General features: G+C 39.5%; 1 protein-coding gene across 1 annotated transcript in view; it reads left to right on the top strand.

Moving 5' to 3' along the window:
* The window catches only part of BBX (BBX high mobility group box domain containing), a 145,655-nt gene that overhangs the window by 94,872 nt on the left and 30,119 nt on the right, over positions 1–20,664 (top strand). Inside the window, exons 9-10 of the mRNA XM_047793060.1 lie at positions 15,166–16,174; positions 17,140–17,278. Coding sequence (XP_047649016.1) covers positions 15,166–16,174; positions 17,140–17,278 — 1,148 coding nt within the window. The remainder of the gene's footprint in view (positions 1–15,165; positions 16,175–17,139; positions 17,279–20,664) is intronic.

Here is a 20,664-nt window from a genome sequence, read left to right as displayed (position 1 = left end):
TTTTTGTCTCTCTCAGGTTGGTTAGGTAAGTGGATCCTAAACCCAGGAGAATGAATGGCCTAGGACATTTTCCTCTTATCTGATTCTTTTCTATCATCTATAAAAATCCCTGGAAAGCACTACTCTTAAACCAGGTGGTTGATGTTTTAACTTTGGGTTTTTGTTCTTGTTTTTTTCAGTGAGGAACTCAAATGAGGTGTTCTAGAGTGGTTTTGTAGCATCTATCAGTTGTACATTTGAGGTGACATGGGTATAAAATGCTACTGTTCCTGTGGCAAAATAAAAATATGCTTTTGTAAAGCCTGTGGAGGGCAGAGCCCTCCCCTGGGGGATGGGTGGGGAGGAAGATGCTGGGAGTGGTTGTTGCTGGAGTGGGCGGGAGCAGGGCCTTCTCTGCCAAGCTGGGACCTCTCTGCCCTAAGGGAGTATGTGGGAGAAAATGTCTCTTAGCACCAGAACTCTAGAGTAGCAGTTTTCTCTTTTGGTGAGACAAATCAAGAGGTACAAAATGGGACCAAAAAAATCTCTATATGAAACTTTCTTTGCCTTTTTTCTGGCTTCCTTTCAATGCGTTTCCTTCTGAGTTTTTTTTTTTTTTCTTTTTGGTGGGGGGAGCAATATGGTTCTTTTATAAATGCTTTGAATTATTATTATTATTATTATTATTATTTGTCTTTTTGTCTTTTTAGGGTTGCACCTGCAGCATATGGAGATTGCCAGGCTAGGAGTCCAATTGGAGCTATACCCTCCAGCCTACGCCACGGCCACAGCAACCCTACACACAGCTCATGGCAATACCAGATCCTTAACCCACTGAGTGAGGCCAGGGATCTAACCTGCATCCTCTTGGATGCTAGTTGGGTTCATTAACTGCTGAGCCACGATGGGAACTCCCAATTCTTTGAATTATTGAACTTAATGGGGCAACTTGTAATTTTCTAAATTTTATGGTAGCTTGTATCATAAAATTTAAAAGTTGTAAATATCTTTAAATTAAGCTTTTGAAGTCCAGCTGGATCCAAATGAGAAATATAAAAATACGAAGGCCTGAAACAGTAAAAAAGCATGCAAATAGTGGAACAAACTAACCCATTTTTGTTTGCTGTGAAGTTGACATGCTTCTTGTATAAGACAAATTCAGACTCAAATGGAGGGCTCTGAATGACTAGAAAACTTTTGAATACCACAGGGAATAGTTTTAAAAAGACCTGGGTGAGTCAGTGGCAGGGTGCTCTTCCAGACAGAACTAAAATGGTAAAGACCTGGCAATGAGTGTGCCTTTAGAGTAGAGCTGTAAACATGTCCCAGTAAACAGAGAGACCATGAGGTCATGAACTTATCTAGTATCTTTAGGACAGTATAGATTGTCAAGAAAATCTATTTGAAATAAGTGATTATTTTCTTAAATAATGTGAATATATGGCCCTGTCTGCGTTTCCTCATGTATTGTGTGTGTGCGTGTGTACACATACAGCCATATACATAGGGTCTTTTAAATATTAAATAACACTAAATTATAAAACTAACTTCACTATGAATATATATTTATTAAATAGTTTTGTATTAGAAATATATACGCTTTAGAGGTGCTTTGCTGTGGAGGGTGCTAGAGAGATGAATTTTTCTTCTCATTTTCTTTCTTTGGCATAACAGTCATTAAAAAAAAGGATTCCCCATTAAATCAGAGCTCATTAAAAAGAACAGTCTTTTAATTTGTAGGGATGCATCCCAAATATGAAACAGATGCTATGGTTTAACAGATGTTTGAATGCTTGGTATCATAATTTAAAGGGGTAAAATGACTGCAATAAGCCTATTCCAATTATAGCAAATCAACTTAGACTCAGACTCAGTTTCTTATAACATCTGAGTAAAAATATATGCTTTGGATGAAACAGGGTAGCTAAAAAATAACTTACCAAGAAGATCTTCTCACACTATTTGTACCACATGAATATGATGCTGTAATGCTAATAGAGTGTGTTTTAGAATAACTTCCCAGTTTCTAATTAAACATAAATATGTGCACAATGGATTAATCAGCATCTCCAAATAATCACCAGTAGAAATATGCTTCCTCAGTTATTTTTTATTGTGTATTCGATGTTCATTTTCCTTGAACAAAATATAATATTTAATTATTTTGGGTACCTCCTTAAATATCTATAACAGAGTATTGAAGAGGATTTTTTTCTGTGGCCCCGAATTGGTGCTGTTGCCTGAAATCCTCAGGAGCAGCTTTTAAATTCACATCTTGCAAAAGGAAAGCCACCAACAAGGCAGCTTTAGTATGGGCTGGATCCTTCTCTCAGGGTTTATAAAGAGACAACCAATTCAGCTCCCATCCCATCTTCCACTCCAGGGGTTACCCCTCTCGTCCCCACAGTAACCCCATGGTGGGGGCATCTTCAGCTCCGCAGTCATCTGGAATAGGGTGGCTTTTCTCCCTGTCCTGGAAGTGCTTCCCCTTCTTCATCCCTGGCCTCTGTCACGAGAGTGAAGAGAGCTCTGCGAGAACCCCTGTGAAAGATTGGAACTGGTACTGCGAGACATGTCTTCTGATATTGCTGTGCCCTTCACCTCTCTGACCAGGAAAAAAGAGAGTTGGAGGACATTGGCACCAGGGAGAGACTTGGAATAGCCTGCTGCACTCTCTGTTGTGGCCTTGCAAAGATGCATGAGTTTTCCAGGGCCAAGAGAACAAGCAGAAAGTAGTTCAGGCAGGAGGCTATGGGATGGTCATGGGGAGTGGCTGGCAGAGGGCAGACCTTGGAACATCCCATGTCTCACTTTAGGACACTCTGAGGAGCTCCCACAAGCAAAAATGATGTTCAGCTAATTTGCACCAAGACAGCTGCAAATACTGATATACGAAAATACTAAAATACTTACTGTTGTTAGTAAAAAGACTAGGACCCTACCACCTGAGCAACTCTGCCAGCATCTCTGAGCTCCGGTGATCCTTCCAGCAACTGGAGGGCCCAGCAAGGGGCTATGGCACCCTGTTCTAGCCCTGAGACCACACCACTTCTGATCACTTGGTACCCCTGCCTCTTAAATATTTTATGTATCATCTCTGTCCTTGGCATTCCCTGTCAAGGTCATTCAGTCTTGTGTGAAGTTAACAGGAACAAAGAAAGATATAACCATGGGCAGTTAGTTTTACCTCCATCATTCCTTTTTCTGTCGCTTCAGCTGGAGGCTTTATGTCTTGTGAAGGAAGGGCCAAGAACCAGCCCAAGAACTTACCACTCACGATTCCCAGCACTGTTCCTGTGCGTGGGCTTGAGAGAAGGAATGAATGAGGAGCCCTCCCAAAGATAGGGGCTGTTGCTTGCAAAAAATGTCTTGTCTTGGCAAGAAGTAAGAAATAATGTAGGCATATACTTATTGCTGTGCCCTACACCCACTTGAGCAAGCAAAAAGAAAATTGGAGGAGGCTGGCAGCAGACAGAAAGAGACTTAGATGGGCTGGCACTCCCAGATCAGGCATTGTGAGGACCCCTCCCCAAATCTCAGGACCTGGAGCCAGGAGATGCCCTGGGGAAGGTCCTGCTTTGGGTATTTGATTGGCAGTTCAAACTGGGTGGGTTTTTAATAGCTGAAAATGATTTGAAAATTCTGGGATCTATTCCAGATATTTTTCAGGACTCTGCTCCAGCTAGGAAGGGAGATTTGGCATTGTGCAGCTGAGGTCAGGGCATGAGAAAAATACAGTTCTTTATGTCTGAACCTCCATGAGGTTCATCCTGTTCAGCTAATCAATTAATTGATGCAGGTACCATAATATACTGTTTCCTTCCATTTTGAAATGAATTAGGTCATGTCATATAAAGAACAGCAAAGCAGCACAGTAACTTCCTGGAAAATCACTGTATATTACAGTGGCTCAAGTTGGAGGACACACAGAGACATCTTTATCTGTACAATTTAGCAAAGACAATTCTACACTTAGAAAGATCTTTGTTACTAAAATTGTAATAAATGGGGCAATTTATTCTAACAGTTATTTCTGAAGGTCTATTCTGTGCCATTAACAGTGAGGTTCTGAAGCTACCTGCATGTGGATGTACAGATATTTTTATTACAATGAGATAAACTCATTCTAAGATCAGTGGTATAGAAACATCTTATCTCTGGATTCAGTTTTGGTGTTTGGAGTGCCACTAGGGGCTGGAGTATAAGCCTAAAAATATTACTATTTGTTTTACTTCTAATTTTTCTTTCTTTCTTTCTTTTCTTTCTTTTTTTTTTTTTTTTTTTTTTGCTTTTTAGGGCCATACCCACAGCCCATGGAGGTTCTGAGGCTAGGGGTCCAATTGGAACTACATCTGCTGGCCTACGCCACAGCCACAGCAACGTCAGATCTCAGCCACATCTGCAACCTACACCACAGCTCACGGCAACGCCAGATCCTTAACCCACTGAGCAAGGCCAGGGATCGAACCCACAACCTCATGGTTCCTAGTCAGATTCATTTCCGCTTCGCCATGACAGGAGCTCCTACTTCTAGTTTTTCTTAAATAATCTGTGTTTTTTAAAACATTATGCAATTTAATAGAAGATTTTATTTTTTTGTTGCAAGTAAGTTTTATTATCTAACCTTGGGTAATAATGACTGACATCTGTTATCTACTGTGCACTAGGCACTTTTCTAAGTACTTTATATGTACTCATTGAATTTGCACAGCTGTCCTCTGGAGTAGATACTATTATTATTCCCCTTTTAAACATTGAGAAACAAAAAGTCAGGGAGGTTTTATGACTCGCCCAAGGTCACATGGACAGCAAGTGTTAGAGTCTCTCTATAGCCTGGGCTCTTCAACACTAGGCTATTCTGTCACCCTGTTTTACATGAATATAAGACTGCAAGTTGCTTGTTATAGGAGTTTGCATGTTATAGAAGGCTCTATGGAAGACAGCTCACTCCTACACATATATATATGGCTGAATAAGATGACAGATTGTTCGAGACTGCTGTCAAAGAAACAGAGCTGATATTTCCTTTTAAAAAGTGGTTCTACTTTTGAAACTGCAAAGATAGATCTTACACCCTTAAATAAGTGCCTGTTTGTGCATACACTTTGGAAGGTAGTGTGAGGACTAGAGGAAGTGACGGTGTACGCCTCCTGTCCTTCAGGAATTTATTCTCCAGTTGCAAAGAAATAAAATGTAAAAAGTTTTGAGGGATAAGAAATACATTAATAGTGCAAGTGGTTTCACAGGAAAGCATGCAGAGAAATGAGGAAGCTAAACTGAATGTCTAAAGTGATACCTAATGTGAATGTCTAAAACCTGGAAGGGGCGTGATTAACATTAGCAGGAGTGTTCTGGGGACCCAGTGCAGGGGAGAGAGTGTGAGGAAAGATGCTTCATGATAAAGGGGCTGTTGAGGAACAGAGGTGGAAACTGGCAGCCTTTGGGCCACATCTAGCTTTCAAAGATACTTTGATGGCTCACAATTTGTTGACCTGTATTATATTTTACATTTGAATTAGTGGCTAATATTTTATCAGGAGTTCCCTGGTGGCCTAGCAGTTAAGGACTCTGGCGTTGTCGCTGCTGTGGCTTGAGTTTAATCCCTGGCCTAGGAAGTTCTGCATGCCGTGGGCATGGCCCAAAAAAACAAAAAAATAAATTAAAAAAAGAAAATTAAATTGTAGATTTCAAATAAGTACATACTTCTGACCTCTCTTGAAAATGTAGAGGGTCTAGGAGTTCCCATCGTGGCTCAGTGGTTAGCGAATCCGACTAGGAACCGTGAGGTTGCGGGTTTGATTCCTGACCTTGCTCGTGGGTTAAGGATCCGGTGTTTCCGTGAGCTGTGGTGTAGGTTGCAGACGTGGCTTGGATCCAGCGTTTTTGTGGCTGTGGCGTAGGCCAGTGGCTACAGCTCTGATTCCACCCTAACCTGGGAATCTCCATATGCTGCGGGAATGGCCCAAGAAATGGCAAAAAAGACAAAAAAAAATGTAAAAGGTCTAGAGATGCTAGGCTAGCCTTTCTGCATAAGGACAGTTGGTCAGAGCTGTTAAGAGGCTGTCCCCTTAGAGAAGTGTTTGTTGTATAAATGTGACCTTCCTCTCCTTTCTCTGCTGAGCCCTGACTCTGAGTCCAGCAGTCATTGCCAGCATGCATTTACACTTGTTCACCTCCTCTCTTTTATACCTACCCACCCATACACAGTGGAGATGGTGATTTATACCTCATTAAATGGAGAGATGAGGAGGATACAGCAGAGAGATAAAGGCAGGCAAACCGGAAATAGATGACAAGAACTAGATGAGCCGGGTAGGAGCCCAGGGCTGTGCTAGGAGATTTATGGAAGGTGACGGTGGAGTGTAGCTGCAAGTCAGAACTGTGAGGTATTTATTGCAAAAGTGAAGAAATTTGTTCTTGAAAACAATGAGGAGTGGTTAAAGATTTGGAGCAGGGGTATGCAGAGGTGGGCAGCACTTGGGGAGACTCACTTGGCAGAGTGGAAAGTCTCTGTGGACATCCAGGTATCAGAAGGCAGAAACCAGGACTAGGGGGGAGGGCAGTGGGGTGGGAGGCTGCAGGGGGTTCAGTTGGAGTTAATGATTGAGTGAGCATAAGAGGTGGAACAAAAGGGGAGTCAGGAGTTCCCTTTGTGACTCTGGGTTAAGAACCCGACGAGGTGTCCTTGAGGATGCAGGTTCTATCCCTGGCTTGCTCAGTGGGTTTAGGATCCAGTGTTGCCGAAAGTTGCAGCGTAGGTTACAAATGCAGCTCGGATCTGGTGTGGCTGTGGCTGTGGCTGTGGCCTAGGCCAGCAGCTGCAGCTGCAGTTGAACCCCTAGCCTGCGACTTCCATATGCTGAGAGTGTGGCTGTTTAAAAAAAAGAAAAGGTCCAGGGCGGGAGGGAGCCAGAGGTGACTCCAGCCCCGAACTTCAGTGTGTGGGAGAAGAACAGTTTCCAGAAGTTTGACCCTGACATTGGAGCCCGACTTCAGGGAAGCCTGCATGTTTGTGAACCAAGAGGAAGCCCCTCAAAAGCAGAGATGCAAGATGCTGAGCGGGGAGGGATAACTGAGGAAATCCAATACTGAGAGTCTTGCCAGCTAGGTAAATAATCTGGAAAGCAGAAACCCATGTTCCTCTGAGCACAGAGAAAAAAAGGTAAAGAACAGTCACCTGGATTTGGTCTGTCATACCCTTTGTCTGTGTTGTACTTTTCTTCGTTGTCTCAGTTGGTAAAACTATTGATCTATAAAGGTGAAGTTGAAGATAGAGGAAGATGTGGATTCAGAGAAATTGAAAAAGTTGTCGTTAACCCCATGTATTAGCAAAGGATGAAGATGTTTTTCAGAAACCTCAATGCAATGCTTTTTTGCATTCTAACTTAACAAAAAACCCTTATAATTTAAAATCAAATGGTTAAGTAAAGATGAATTTATTCTAGTATCTATAAAAGTTAAATCTTAGGGAAATTATGGCCCACTTTAAGAAAAGCTGAATAATGATAAAATTACAGAAATTATATACTATATTGACAAAAGTAGGAAAACCCATCCCTTTTGTTAGCACCAGTCACTACCAATGATAGTGGTATTTGATTGCAGCATCTGCAATGAAATATAGGTGGTATTTGATTGCAGCATGTCTCTGTTTAAGTTTTCCATCATGTCCTCAAATTTTTGATGCACATTATCCCTTCCATCCCATTGTAACCCTCTGAAGCCCACATTCTCAGTGTGTAGTTCCCACCTCAGCTTCACCTGCACTCTCACATATAACCAAATTCTAACACCAACGATATATTTGAGGGGGCGTTTCATTTCAAAGTGGTGTGTTTCTCGCCTTTTTGTGCAGAGTTATGAGTCATTTTTAAAACTCCTGAAGCTTCATTTTATTTCCACTTGCACCAACTTACTTTTGTAGGAACTGAAATGTAGGAAGGCCCTTAGTGACTTCCTATAAGACCTTTGGGGGAGAGTTCAGTAGATGGTCTTTTGGAACAAAGGCTACCTCCACCCCACCCAGAGTCTTCAGAAATAGTATAATTTCTGAAGAAATATGGAATAAACATTTAAACCACTGTTTCACCTGGCCCAATTGTTTCAGCAAACCAAATAGTAAACTATTTAATATGCACAGATTTTAGTGTTGAGAGACACTTAGACCACTGTTCTGTGACCAGTTATCTTTTATAATAAAGAAAATTGAATTTTCTTAGCAGTGATGCTATTTTTTTATCCTCTGAAACCATCAGCCAGTATATTTTTATGGCGGAAACATTCTGGTTCTATTTAATTATGGGAGAAGTGCACATTTTGGAAAACACTGCTAAATGCATGCCATTCTAAGATTATGTCTACACTGTTTTGGCAGATAATAAACCAGTGCAAAGTGATTGTAAACATACCTTGGCTGCAAAACATTTGTTTTGTACTAAAAAGCAGAGATTTTTGAAATGGAAACTTCTTGATTAGTGTCAATGGGTCTGTTTTCACACTCTCTTGTTTTTAATCTAGCTGGATCCTTTATATCAGACAATGAAAGACAAAATATAATTAAGAGTGAAATAATATGGTACATTTTAGAACTACTTACCCATTTCTTTGTATCAGTTAAAGGGCATCTGCTTCTGTGGTCCTATTTCTTATCTAGTGCATATGATTAATTATTTTTCACTGGTCATTTCACTTAGTCGTTTAAAGCAGGAAACATGAAAGAAATAAATATCTTAACATTTGTAGAAAGGAATACATTCTAAAATGCCTTTGATTCAAAGAGATAAAAGCTTGATGCAGCACAGATTTATTATGTCTTCATAGCTAGTCCCCAGTAACAAACCCTGAACCTAAGGTGTGGTCTTACCTGAACTGAAATGACAGCCTCCTTGAACTCAGAAACATGAAAAATAATTCCTCCATTTTATGTCATCCCTTCGATATCTTTATTGATTTTTTTTCTTTGCAATCATTTTGAAGAGGATAGTTTTTTTATATATCTGTCCAACATGTGCATCCAAAGGATCTTGGTTTCAACATAATTTTTGCTTTTCTTTTGGGAGTAAGAGACATTTCTTCTAGCACATCACTCTCAAGCTACTCTGACTACACAAAACAATAAGAAGGCTCGGTGTGCGTTCAGTTGCCAGAGGTAAAATTAAAATATTGGTGTTTAATTTTCACTCATGCTCCTGGGAACCATAACTAAGGACAGTGTGATCCCAAACAGTAGCGTGGTCGTGATTAGCATTGTTTTTTATAGACTCGTAATTCTTTTCTGGTGAGAATCAGAATGAATTTTAGATTCATCATTTACCTCGGAACTAATGAACCATTCAGTTCAACACAATTATCTGTTGAATGCCTTTGTTTTGAAAGGTACTAGGATATTCTTGAAGGAGAACACAGAGGTGACCAGGACACATTGTGTGCCCCCTGAGTTATAGTTATTAAACATTGAGTAGTACCCGAGGGAATAGACAATAGGTATCAAATATTTATGCCCAGCATTTGATTTAAAATATTAACATTTTAACTTCCTTGAATACAGCCATGGGAATTCCATCCAGAAGGTGTCCTGCAGATGATTTTATATTCCCACGTTTAAAGAAGGTTATCGTTCAATTTCAAATAATAATAGAAGAATAAATTGTCATTTACTAAGGCATGTTCTGTTTCAAGGCCTGATTAACAACCAACCCTCTATTAAGGGCAAGTTGGCTAATTAATAACAGCCATTAATTCTGTGCTTCCCACAATGCAGTTTTACTCACTTGAGTTCACATTGATTTATGTTCTTTTGTGTCCACTGTGTGCTTATCTGTGTGCATGTCCATGCACAGGAACATAATGTAGTTTGTATTCCTAAGTTCCACTAAAGTGTTGCTATATGTACCCAAAGTAGATGTGAATAGATATGCTTGTACCCAAAAGTAGAACTGAGCTTGATTTTATCTTTAATAACAGTTGCTTCCTGAAAGATAATTGATTTAAGAACTTTCTGAATCTAATTTTGTTGTGTATGGTTTCCCCTCTCGCTATAGAATCATTCAACCCTAGAATGAAAAATTGAAGCAAAGCAGTTAGTCTACCAGGGCCATGATGTGCTATTAATGATACCAGAATGAATATTACTACTAATAGCAGCCAGCATTTATCCTACATCACATAATGCCCCAAAGGACTAGTTGTCACAATACATTATTCTTGCTCTGTGCTAGATGCTATTTTAAGGATGATGCATGTGCAGTTCGTTGAACCTCAGTATTCCTGAGGCAAATACTATGTTAACACCCACATTTTATAGACTGGGAAACTGAGGCATAGAAAGGTTTAGAGAAAATGAGCTAATTGGTGACAGAGCCAGTCTATTGTCCTGTACAGTCTGGCTGTAGAATCCCTGCCTGTTGAAACTGCATCTCAATATAAAATTTGCTCACATCTAAGAGTGATGGCATTTTCTAAGAGTTATTATATCCGTAGGTGCTCCCAGGCTCTGTTTATGTCATGTACAATATCCTAGACTGTTAATTCCTGGAAACGTTTGAAAGTTATTTCTAATAATGTTTAAAATCATAGAAAAGAAGATGAAAGCTGGAAATTATTGAAGTCTCCCCCAAAGAAGTCACTATCTTTATGCTTCCTTCCCCAGAATCAGTTTGCCCTGTGTGTTGGCTAATACCCCAAGTGGCTGCAGACTGCCTTTCCTGGGTTCCTGGGTCCCCTGATTTCCAGCTGAGTCCAGCCAGTGAGAGACACTGGTGGGAGATTAGGGGATGGGAGAAAGAGAGAGTCTGGGGTGAACAGAGAAGGGGTGAGCCCTGGTGGGGGTAAAGCAAAGGCAGCATCTCTTCCATGTATCCAGCTCCCCCCACACTGACCACCATGGGCCTGTCTTCCACTGGGGACCTGGCCCCTGGGCTTTGTAACACTATTCCCCTCACTTTGGCTTCCTGCTGTTGCCAATCCTTGGGCTACCTAACCATCTCCTGTTTGGCTATCCTCATTCTTCATGACCTGTGTAATCAACTTATTCCCTGCATTAAATTCCCTTGGCTAGATATGCTATAAGTTGTTTCTCTTTGCCTAGTTAAACCGTGACTGGTGTACAAGCCATTCTCATTTTCTATTTTGAATGCTTATAAAATAGACTAAGAGAATGCTGTTTGTATTCTGTATCCAGATTTCAGCCAGACTTTTGACTGATAATCTTATGATGTCCTTGTAAACAAAATGGAGGGGGGAATATAGACAATTATTAAACACTCTTAGATTGCTTAAGTTTATTAATGTTCAAATCAACCCGATGAAAGGGCTCTAGAGGTTTGCCAGAAGGCTCTGTCCTTGGCCATGTCCCATTCAACATTATTACCAAAGATTTGGATGGAGACATAAAAAGCAAATTTATCAAATGTGTCTATAACACAAAGCTAGAAGGTAATTTAATTCATTTGTTGAAAGAATACACATTGCAAGGAAAAATGAAAATTTTTGTGTCCAGGTACAAAAAACAGAATAATAAAGAACGGGAAAAACCAAGCTTCACAGCATAGTATGTGGATAATGAAATCTAGGATTTTAATTGACCATAAGCCAAATACAAGCCAGAAGTTTGGCCTGTTTTTTAAAAACAGTCGAGGGCGGGGAAGTTCATCTTTGGTTCCATTAGAAGATTAGTGGCCCTATCAACTGGCAAATAGTTCCACTTTTTATCTAGAGTATTACGAGAAGACTAGGAACTTAATCTAAGAAAGATATTACTAAATTGAAGCATCGGTGTTTTCCAGAATTTATTACGCTTATGTCATTTACAAGCTTTATTTGCACACATTTGTTCACTTTGGCCTTACAGCAGCTCAGCAGAGGATGTACTATTAACCATTTCTCAGCCTTTATATCCTCATATGGGTTCAAGTATAAACTGCATGGCTCACTGTGTAGCCTTAGGTGAGCAAGTATGATGCTTGCACATGAGCCCAGCTTATTTCAGTAAAGTCCAATTTCTCACTTTAGGACCCCATACCACATGTAGATGAGGGGGACCCAACTTTTGAAAGGTCAAGAAGCCTTTACATGCGATGATAAGTTACACCAAGAGAAGACACTCAAAGAAACATAAAGTCTATCTTCTAGGATTTGAGTCTGTCAAGAGAAAAATGGATTAATCTAAGTGGCTTCAGAGAATAGCCAAAACTGAAAGGGTTGCAGATTTTTATTTAGTATTTTAAAAATTTCAAACCGAACTTCCTTTTAATATGGTCACTGTCTTTGTGCAAAAAGTTGGGTAACTCACTCTCAGGGATTTTGGAGAAAAATGAATTTCTACTTTGGGAAGAATGCTAAATTAGATCACCTCTAGAATGACATTCAACTCTGAGAGTCTGATTTGTGTTTGTTTTTGGGTTTTGGTTAGATAGATTTGTGATTTGTAGTTATTTGTTTTATTTTTATAGTTTCTCTTCCAGCAATGTAATTGTTTTTCTTATAATTTAGAATTAACATGCTCTATTTGTGAAAAAAACCTTTAAGAGCCTGAATCAAGGAAGTAAAGCATGACTAGTGTTCAGTGTAATTACCTTCCCAAGAAATATTATGCCATTTCCCCAAATATGTCCCCAGAGTGAGTGTCTGCATTTGTTCCATTTTGTTCCTAGCTGTAGAATCCTATCAGGGGTGATGAGGAGAATTGTTTTGAAATATATTGAAGCTGAGAATAGAGTTTGCAAAGTGTTATTGGCTTTACTAAGATGAACCTGTGCAAATGCAAACTGTTGGCATCCCACTATAAAAACCAGTGCCTGGGTGGCCAAAGGTCCCTGAAGTGACTTATTAAAGGCCACCAGAGTGATAGTAGTTGAAAACTGTAAAATTTACCTTCAAGATGCTTTTCTAGCCTTCTTTCCAGAACTAGCATAGTCACTCACTCCACATGGGAGAGTTATATTTATGAAGGACCAGAATAATTAAGAAATGAAAATAAAAATTATTTCAAAATTGGTGTAAAAACACCAAATTCCCCTGAGAGTAAAGCATGAAGGGAAGATGAAATATATCAGTGTTTTGGAGTTAAGATAATATTTGGCTTTGATCTCTTGTCTGGTTATGTTTTATAAAGGGAAGTTCTCATTCCTTATAAATGCTTGCTGAGGTCTAAAAGTTAACTTACATGATTTCCTGAAAAGGACAGCTCTGTTGTGAATTTGTGATAGTTCAGATCTTCCCAATTCATGATCTGAAGGGCTGGATACTCTTGTCATGTTCCTTTAAAAAACAACAACAACAACAAAACACAAAAAAACCCTTTCACTGTCTCCCTCTCCCCCACCCCTTTTCCAGTTCTTCCCAGACTTACTAATCATAATGTAATTCTCATGGAAAGATTTGAAAGTACTAGGGGGAAAAATGAGGTAAAATAGCATCTGATGTTTAATTCAACGTATTATCCACTTAAAAATGAATTTTCGGGAGTTGCCATTGTGACTCAGCAGGTTAAGAACCTGACTAGTGTCTGTGAGGATATGGGTTCAATCCCTGGCCTGGCTCAGAGGGTTAAGGATCTGGTGTTGCTGCAAACTACGACATAGGTCGCAGGTGCCGCTCGGATCCCCTGTTGCTGTGGCTTTGACGTAGGCTGGCAGCTGCAGCTCTGATTCAACCCCTACCCTGGGAACTTCCATATACCACAGGTGCAGCCCTAAAAAGGGTGAAAAAATGAATTTTACGCTTGTTAATTATCTCTGACAACTTGCCATTCTAAAAATGGTGATTTTTCTTTTAAAGCAGAGCAGTTGCTTACTCATGTGCTTGATTTGGGGGCTCAGGAAGCCCTAATAGTGTTTTTCCTCTAAATTGACAATGCAAAGTAGATAAAATGAGTAACGGCCTAGAATTCCTGTGCTGCCCTTGGCCTAATCAGCCTTGTCACTCCTGATGAATTCCTCAAAGGGAATGGGGAGGGGGGGGGGGCGGCTGTCGGGACAACATGGAACAGACCTTATTTATTTTATGTATCTTTAGTCTCCTGCAGTGGTCCTGGCACTTGGGGGCTTTACAGGGAGTGTTTATTAATGAAAACACAGGTACTGAAAATGAATTTTACAGTGAGCTGTAATTTCCTCTTCTAGACAATAGCTTTAGATTGCAGTTTCAAAATACCTGGACGCTGGAGAAGAAGATGGCAAATTTCTCCTTTAATACCCTATATGTGAAATTTTAGAAATTTAAAACCTTAACCAAATTGCTGCCAAAGGAGTTTTGGCATTCAAAATTTTTCAGGTGTTAGGGAAAATGATAAAATACATGTATCTTAGAGTATGCCATTAACCTCCCCTTTGCATATTCAAATTCATGAAGATTTGATAGCAAAATATGAGTAGTCACATTAAATGAAATAAAGTAACACATTAAGCAGTTTCATAATAATTCTGGTCAGAACTTGCAGCCAAGTAAGTTCTAATCAGATCGAGTTTGCCCTCAAATGAGTTAATAAGAATAATAGCAACAAACCATCAATTATTTTTCAGAGCTTTTGTGATCTTCAAGTTATCTAACAGCATTAGTGGACCTATGATGTTTTATTCGCTAACCAAAACCCTCTGTAATTCATTAATTGTTTAATGTTACCAATTAATTTCAAGTGGGTAGGTAGAAGTTGTTGCTATTTCCCCTCATTTTCCCAGGAAAAAAGTAAAGCTAAAAATCTGAATAGAGTTTTGGGATGATTTTCTAAGTCCTACCATAAGTACATCATCTCACTTAGACCTCACAGAATCCTCTGAGACAACTGTTAATCATCATTTTTATTTTACAAAGGCGACAGAAGTAAGGAACAAAATGACTCCTAGGTGCTAAGGTAGCAAGTAGCAAAATTAAGACTCAGACTCGGGTCTTTGGACTCTAGATCCCATGCGCATTTTACCAAATCTTGTTTTCGTAGGCAAAGCTTCCTTAGAAGCTGGAAAATGAGAATTTAAGTACAGACTTCTCTAGAGTTGAATGAATGTATTTCTGAAGCCTTTTATTAATTTGAATGACTTAAGTTAGTTTGGCATAAGAGGACTTGTCATTGTAAAGTTTGAAGTTTGCTTTGGTTATTTTTTTTAAAGGTTGTACTTTAAAAATTTAATCTGATTTTTAGTAGGGAATAATGGTATTTTTGATTGTTCTCTCATATTTGTTTTAACTGTTTAGATGTGCCTGGCATCAGAGGGGGTGAAAATGGAGGAATCAAAACTAATAAAAGCAAAAGAATCAGATGGTGGAAGAATTAAAGAATTGGAGAAGGGAAAAGAAGAAAGAGAAATAAAGATGGAGAAACCAGATGAGGCCAGGTTACAGAAAGAAGCAGATGTTGAAAAATCAGCCAAGGAAAATGGAAGAGATTCTAAAGAATTAAGAAATTTTGAGGAGCTGCGAATGGATGATATAATGGGAATAAAAATGGAAGATCCCAAAGATATTAAAAAGGAAGAATTAGAGGAAGATCAAAAATGTAGTCACTTCCCTGACTTTTCTTACTCTGCCAGTAGCAAGATAATAATAAGTGATGTTCCCAGTAGAAAAGATCACTTGTGCCATCCTCATGGAATTATGATCATTGAGGATCCCACCACACTTAACAAGCCAGAAAAGCTGAAAAAGAAAAAGAAAAAAAGCAAAATGGATCGACATGGAAATGATAAATCCACACCCAAGAAGACTTGTAAAAAGAGGCAGTCCTCAGAGTCTGACATTGAGAGTGTCATATACACCATTGAAGCTGTTGCAAAGGGAGACTGGGGCATCGAGAAGCTTGGAGAAACCCCTCGCAAGAAGGTCCGCACATCCTCCAGTGGCAAGGGAAGCATTTTGGATGCCAAGCCACCAAAGAAAAAAGTGAAATCCAGAGAGAAGAAAATGTCAAAGGAGAAATCCTCGGACACCACCAAAGAGTCGAGACCTCCAGATTTTCTCAGTATTTCTGCCAGCAAGAACATTCCTGGGGAGGTGCCAGAGGGTATAAAAGCAGAACCGTTGACCCCCACAGAGGATGCGCTACCACCCAGCCTACCTGGACAGGCCAAGCCTGAGGACAGTGACTGTCACAGAAAAATAGAGACTTGTGGCTTCCGGAAATCCGAGAGGTCTTGCAAAGGTGCTCTTTATAAAACCCTGGTGTCTGAGGGCATGCTCACCTCTCTGCGAGCTAATGTTGACAGAGGTGAGTGACGTCTCCCCATCCGAAAAGAACATGGAAGCCTAGCAGAATTTCTCCTTTAGACCTATTGAAAAGAACCGAAATCAAGAACAAAATAATATCAGGATAATAGTTCTTGTTTGTGTAGTTCTTTATGGTTTATAGATTATATACATTTGTCATTTTACCTCTATGCTTTTAGCACCATTGAGGAGAGTTTGTATTCATTCTGTACATAGTTCTCAGCATGTAAGCATTCAGAGATATTCAGATCTTTTTTTTTTTTTAAACTGGCGTGGGGCTGGCTTTTTATTTTGAAAGATCGATACTTCATGTTTAGAGCTATTAGGCTGGTTTTTTAAATTGACAGTAGTAGTTTTCTGAATCAAGCAATATGTTTAGCAGAATTTTGACCTGTAGGCTCTAGAAGCAAATAACTTATCTAGCCCATCAAAGCTGTAATTGAAGTGAAGAGCTCTTTAAAACTTAACGGTATCTAGAAATCAGTTAAGGTATATGCTTTTATTCCCTGGACTATTTCATACAAATTTATCTGTTTTGAAATACGGTGTCCAGCTACCCCTTGCCAAGCTAAATTCCAGCCATAGAGATGTATGAAAATAGGACTAAAAAGTCCTGTATGAAGATTCTTGGAAGTACATAGTTCTCAGTGATGGCATTCCAGTAAGTCTTAGAGAAATTAGAATTAATGGTGCCCACCAGCAAAGGGCTTCCACACCTTAGGCTGATTGTCTAATGGAAAAGCTAGTAGTAGTTAGTCTCTCATGAGTCACATAGCACCTGTTGAGTTATGATGGGACTGTGGATCTGAAATCTGCAAGTTATATTTTTGCATGTGCTATTATTAAAAGTGGTCTATCACGAATCCCTCTGAGGACTCTGACGTTGTTACCAAGAGCGTCATGCGCATGATGATTTCTCTTCTGTTCCGATATCCCAAGCCTACCCTTTCTTTTGAATTTCCTTAGGGAAACGAAGCTCAGGAAAAGGAAACTCTTCTGATCACGAAGGGTGTTGGAATGAGGAAAGTTGGACGTTCAACCAGATTGGGACCAGTGGAAGTAAGAAGTTCAAGAAGACAAAGCCAAAGGAAGACTCTCTCCTTGGGTAAGTGCCAGTGAGCTGTCGGCCACCCTGCACAGACCCCAAATGTGGTGGTATTTTCAAGGTAAACAGATCGCTAGCTGCTTATTCTCTTGAGTATCCAGTCAGCGCTTGCTGCCGTCTCAGTAAGCACATGAAGGAATACAAGTCAGGTGTGTCACATGGTTCCTGCTGTCAACACGGTGTGAGTGATACTGTCATTCATGTTTTAAGGATAGTACAAAATGTATAGATTTGAGACTTGGGCCTGAATTTGTGAGGTTCATCTCATATTAGTGGTGTGACATTGTCTATCCTTTAATAGTGCCAGGATGCATTTCCCATCTGAAGTTTATGATGGATGTAAGTATGTTAAAATTTTGCTAATTTTATATACGGTATATACTTCATTTAATAATTCTAAAGATTATGTACATGTTTATAAAATAATGACAGTTGAAAACAAGGTAAAATTACATTTCTGCCTCTTTTTTTTGTTTAAGCTATATTCTAATGATCCAAAATAAAAAATATTAGACTGAGTATTCTCTTGGTTCAGAGAATATTTAGCAATGAATTATCTATTGAAATGGAGTATCAAGAAATAACATACATCAAGATAAAATCATTAAAGATTATTTCAGTTTTATTATATAAAATAGACTGTTTAATACCAATCTTAACATAAACCATTTTGTTAGGAGATCCAGTGCTTTCTATTAGTGAAGGAAGCATCTATCTATTTAATTGTACTGTTTTGAAATCCCTTTGAGGTTTCTCATTAGTCTAATTTGAAATATATACATTGAGTAGAAATAAATACATTTTAATATATTTTCCATTTTTTAATAAGTGTTTAAAGGTATGCAAGTTTTATGCATTGTATTATACACTTGGTTTATTCATAAGTATTTTCATTTCTCTTTTTGGGATAATGTACATTTTCAACTGGACATTACAGTGCTTTAAAGTCTAGTTCATCTTGGAGTTCCCATTGTGGCTCAGCAGTAATGAACCTGACTAGTATCCATGAGGATGCAGGTTCAATCCGTGGCCTCACTCAGTGGGTTAAGGATCCGGCATTGCCATTCGGCAGTGTAGGTCACAGACGAGGCTCAGATCCTGTGTTGCTGTGGCTGTGCTATATGCCAGCACCTGTAGCTCTGATTCGACCCCTATCCTGGGAATTTCTATATGCCAAGGGTGCAGCCCTAAAAAGCAAAACAAACAAAAAAGTCTAGTTAATCTTAAGGCCCTCGTCACACATGTAAGGGTGGAAATTATTTCTCATGATGATTTCTCAATACTATTTATATTGAGATGATGTATTTATAATTGTACATATATTGTTTCTAATATTTTTAAAGTCCATAGTAGTTCAACTTAGTTGTGCTTACATTATGCTTAAACAATGACATGAAAATCCTTATATTTGTCATTGTCCAATATAAAAGTGTTTGCAGAATCTCCTTTGAAAAGTGACCGTTAAGCATCAGAACCAGTGCTCTCAATCTTCTGGAACTTCCTGTGCGCTGTGGGGCACAAGCTGAGAGGGGAGCAGCCCTTCTTACAGACAGTATGAAGTCCCAGGGGAATAAAGCAGAAAGGAAGGCTCCCTAGCAGAAGATTCTCTGATGCTCCCATTAGAAATTGCTGAAGCTGTGAGAAAGATGTTTTCACCAGTCTTTTTTGACAAACAAGAAAAGTGAAACAATGTTTTGAAAATCTGTTCCTAAAAAGAGATTGGGTTGTGGGGTGTTTCTATTTGTTTTAGTCATTTTTAAGGAAGCCACATGTATTTCCCTGGGGGTGTGGTTTTCTACAGGCCAAATCAACAGTAACACTCTTTCCTCTCCTCCTTCCTTTATACACTGGCCTGTTGGAGTCAGATTGTCTGGGAGTGCTTTGTCTGGAACATGACAACACAGTACATGAGCAGTGAAAAGTGCCAGTACCTGTCAATCTTCTCTGAGATTTCTAAATGAACATTTTAAACCCTTTTATCGCAGAAAATGTGCTACCTGTTAACTGTAGCCAAGAAAAATTCACTCTGTATTGGCAGTTCTACTTTTTTAGGCTCCTCCAAGAAAAACACAGGTGATTATTCTAGTTGAAAAAAGGGGGAAAAAGTCCCAAGGGACCTTAGGAATTACATCTCGCATTTTTGTATTTTTCTTTGGCTTTTCCACAGCACTGAAAAATTTATGACTTTATTATAGATAGCTTTCTGATAGCAACTGATTAGTGTCAGTATATCTGATTTTCCATCAGGATAAATATTTGTTAACTGTTAACGAGAAAACATTATTAAAGGAAGAATATCATCGCCACCCACTACCCTTCACTGCTTTGTTAGAACTTGATAGTGGGCCTTTCTCTTTCTTTCTTTTTTTCTTTTTTTCTTTTTTTTTTTTTTTTTTGGCTTTTGTCCTTTTAGGGCTGCACCCACAGCATGTTGGAGGTTCCCAGGCTAGGGATCCAATCAGAGCTACAGCTGCCAGCCTACACCACAGTCACAGCAACAGCAGATCTGAGCCGCATCTGTGACCTACACCACAGCTCACAGCAACGTCAGATCTTCAACCCACTGAGCCAGGCCAGGGGTCGAACCCACAGGCTTATGGTTCCTAGTCAGATTCGTTTCCGCTGTGCCATGATGGGAACTCCAATAGTGGGCCTTTTTTCTGTTGGCCATTCTTACAGTCATCTGCCTGTCTTATTTCTGATCCCATTTCCTTCTCCAACACTGGAACAGTCTTAGGTGGACACACAGCTCATGTACATCCCTCAGGTAGCAGCCTGACATGTTAGCTTCTGGAAGGTCGTTACTTAAAGGGGCTCTCTTCCCGGCATGCCTTCCATTTTCCATCTGTCAAGCACAGAAGTTCTCCTGCAGCTTCTCCCATCTGTGTGGATTGCATCTTAGTTAATAGGTCTCACTATAAGTGAAAGCCAGCAGTCTGCCTAGCATCCAGCAGGCAGACTGCCATTGCTGTCAGGGCGGGGGTGGGCGGTGGCATGGGACGACTAGGAGACAGTCAAAAGCAGCCCAAGGATTTCCCAACTTTGCTGGTGGCGTTCATGAAATCATTTGTGGCTTGGATTAAAGTGATGTTGCCACTCTGCCAGTGTGTTCTTTGAAAACTGGCTTTACTTTTCTCATTGAGTGTTTTGTCCTCATCCTAGTCAACTGTCCAGAATTTTTTTCTAATATTCAGAATATTCGTTTGCATTTTCTTTGTGGGTATATGTTTTAATCAAGTACCAGTCAATAAATTTTTTGAAATTAAATTTACAAAGTTACCAATATACCATACTATCAATAAGACTTGCTATATACATAGAGAGACACACACGCACACAACACATACAACACACACATATATGAGAATCTTTAGAATGAGATACTT

The sequence above is a fragment of the Phacochoerus africanus genome, chromosome 1 (genome assembly GCF_016906955.1).
Source record: "Phacochoerus africanus isolate WHEZ1 chromosome 1, ROS_Pafr_v1, whole genome shotgun sequence".
Classification (NCBI taxonomy): domain Eukaryota; kingdom Metazoa; phylum Chordata; class Mammalia; order Artiodactyla; family Suidae; genus Phacochoerus; species Phacochoerus africanus.
This window is presented reverse-complemented; position numbering and strand designations above follow the sequence as displayed.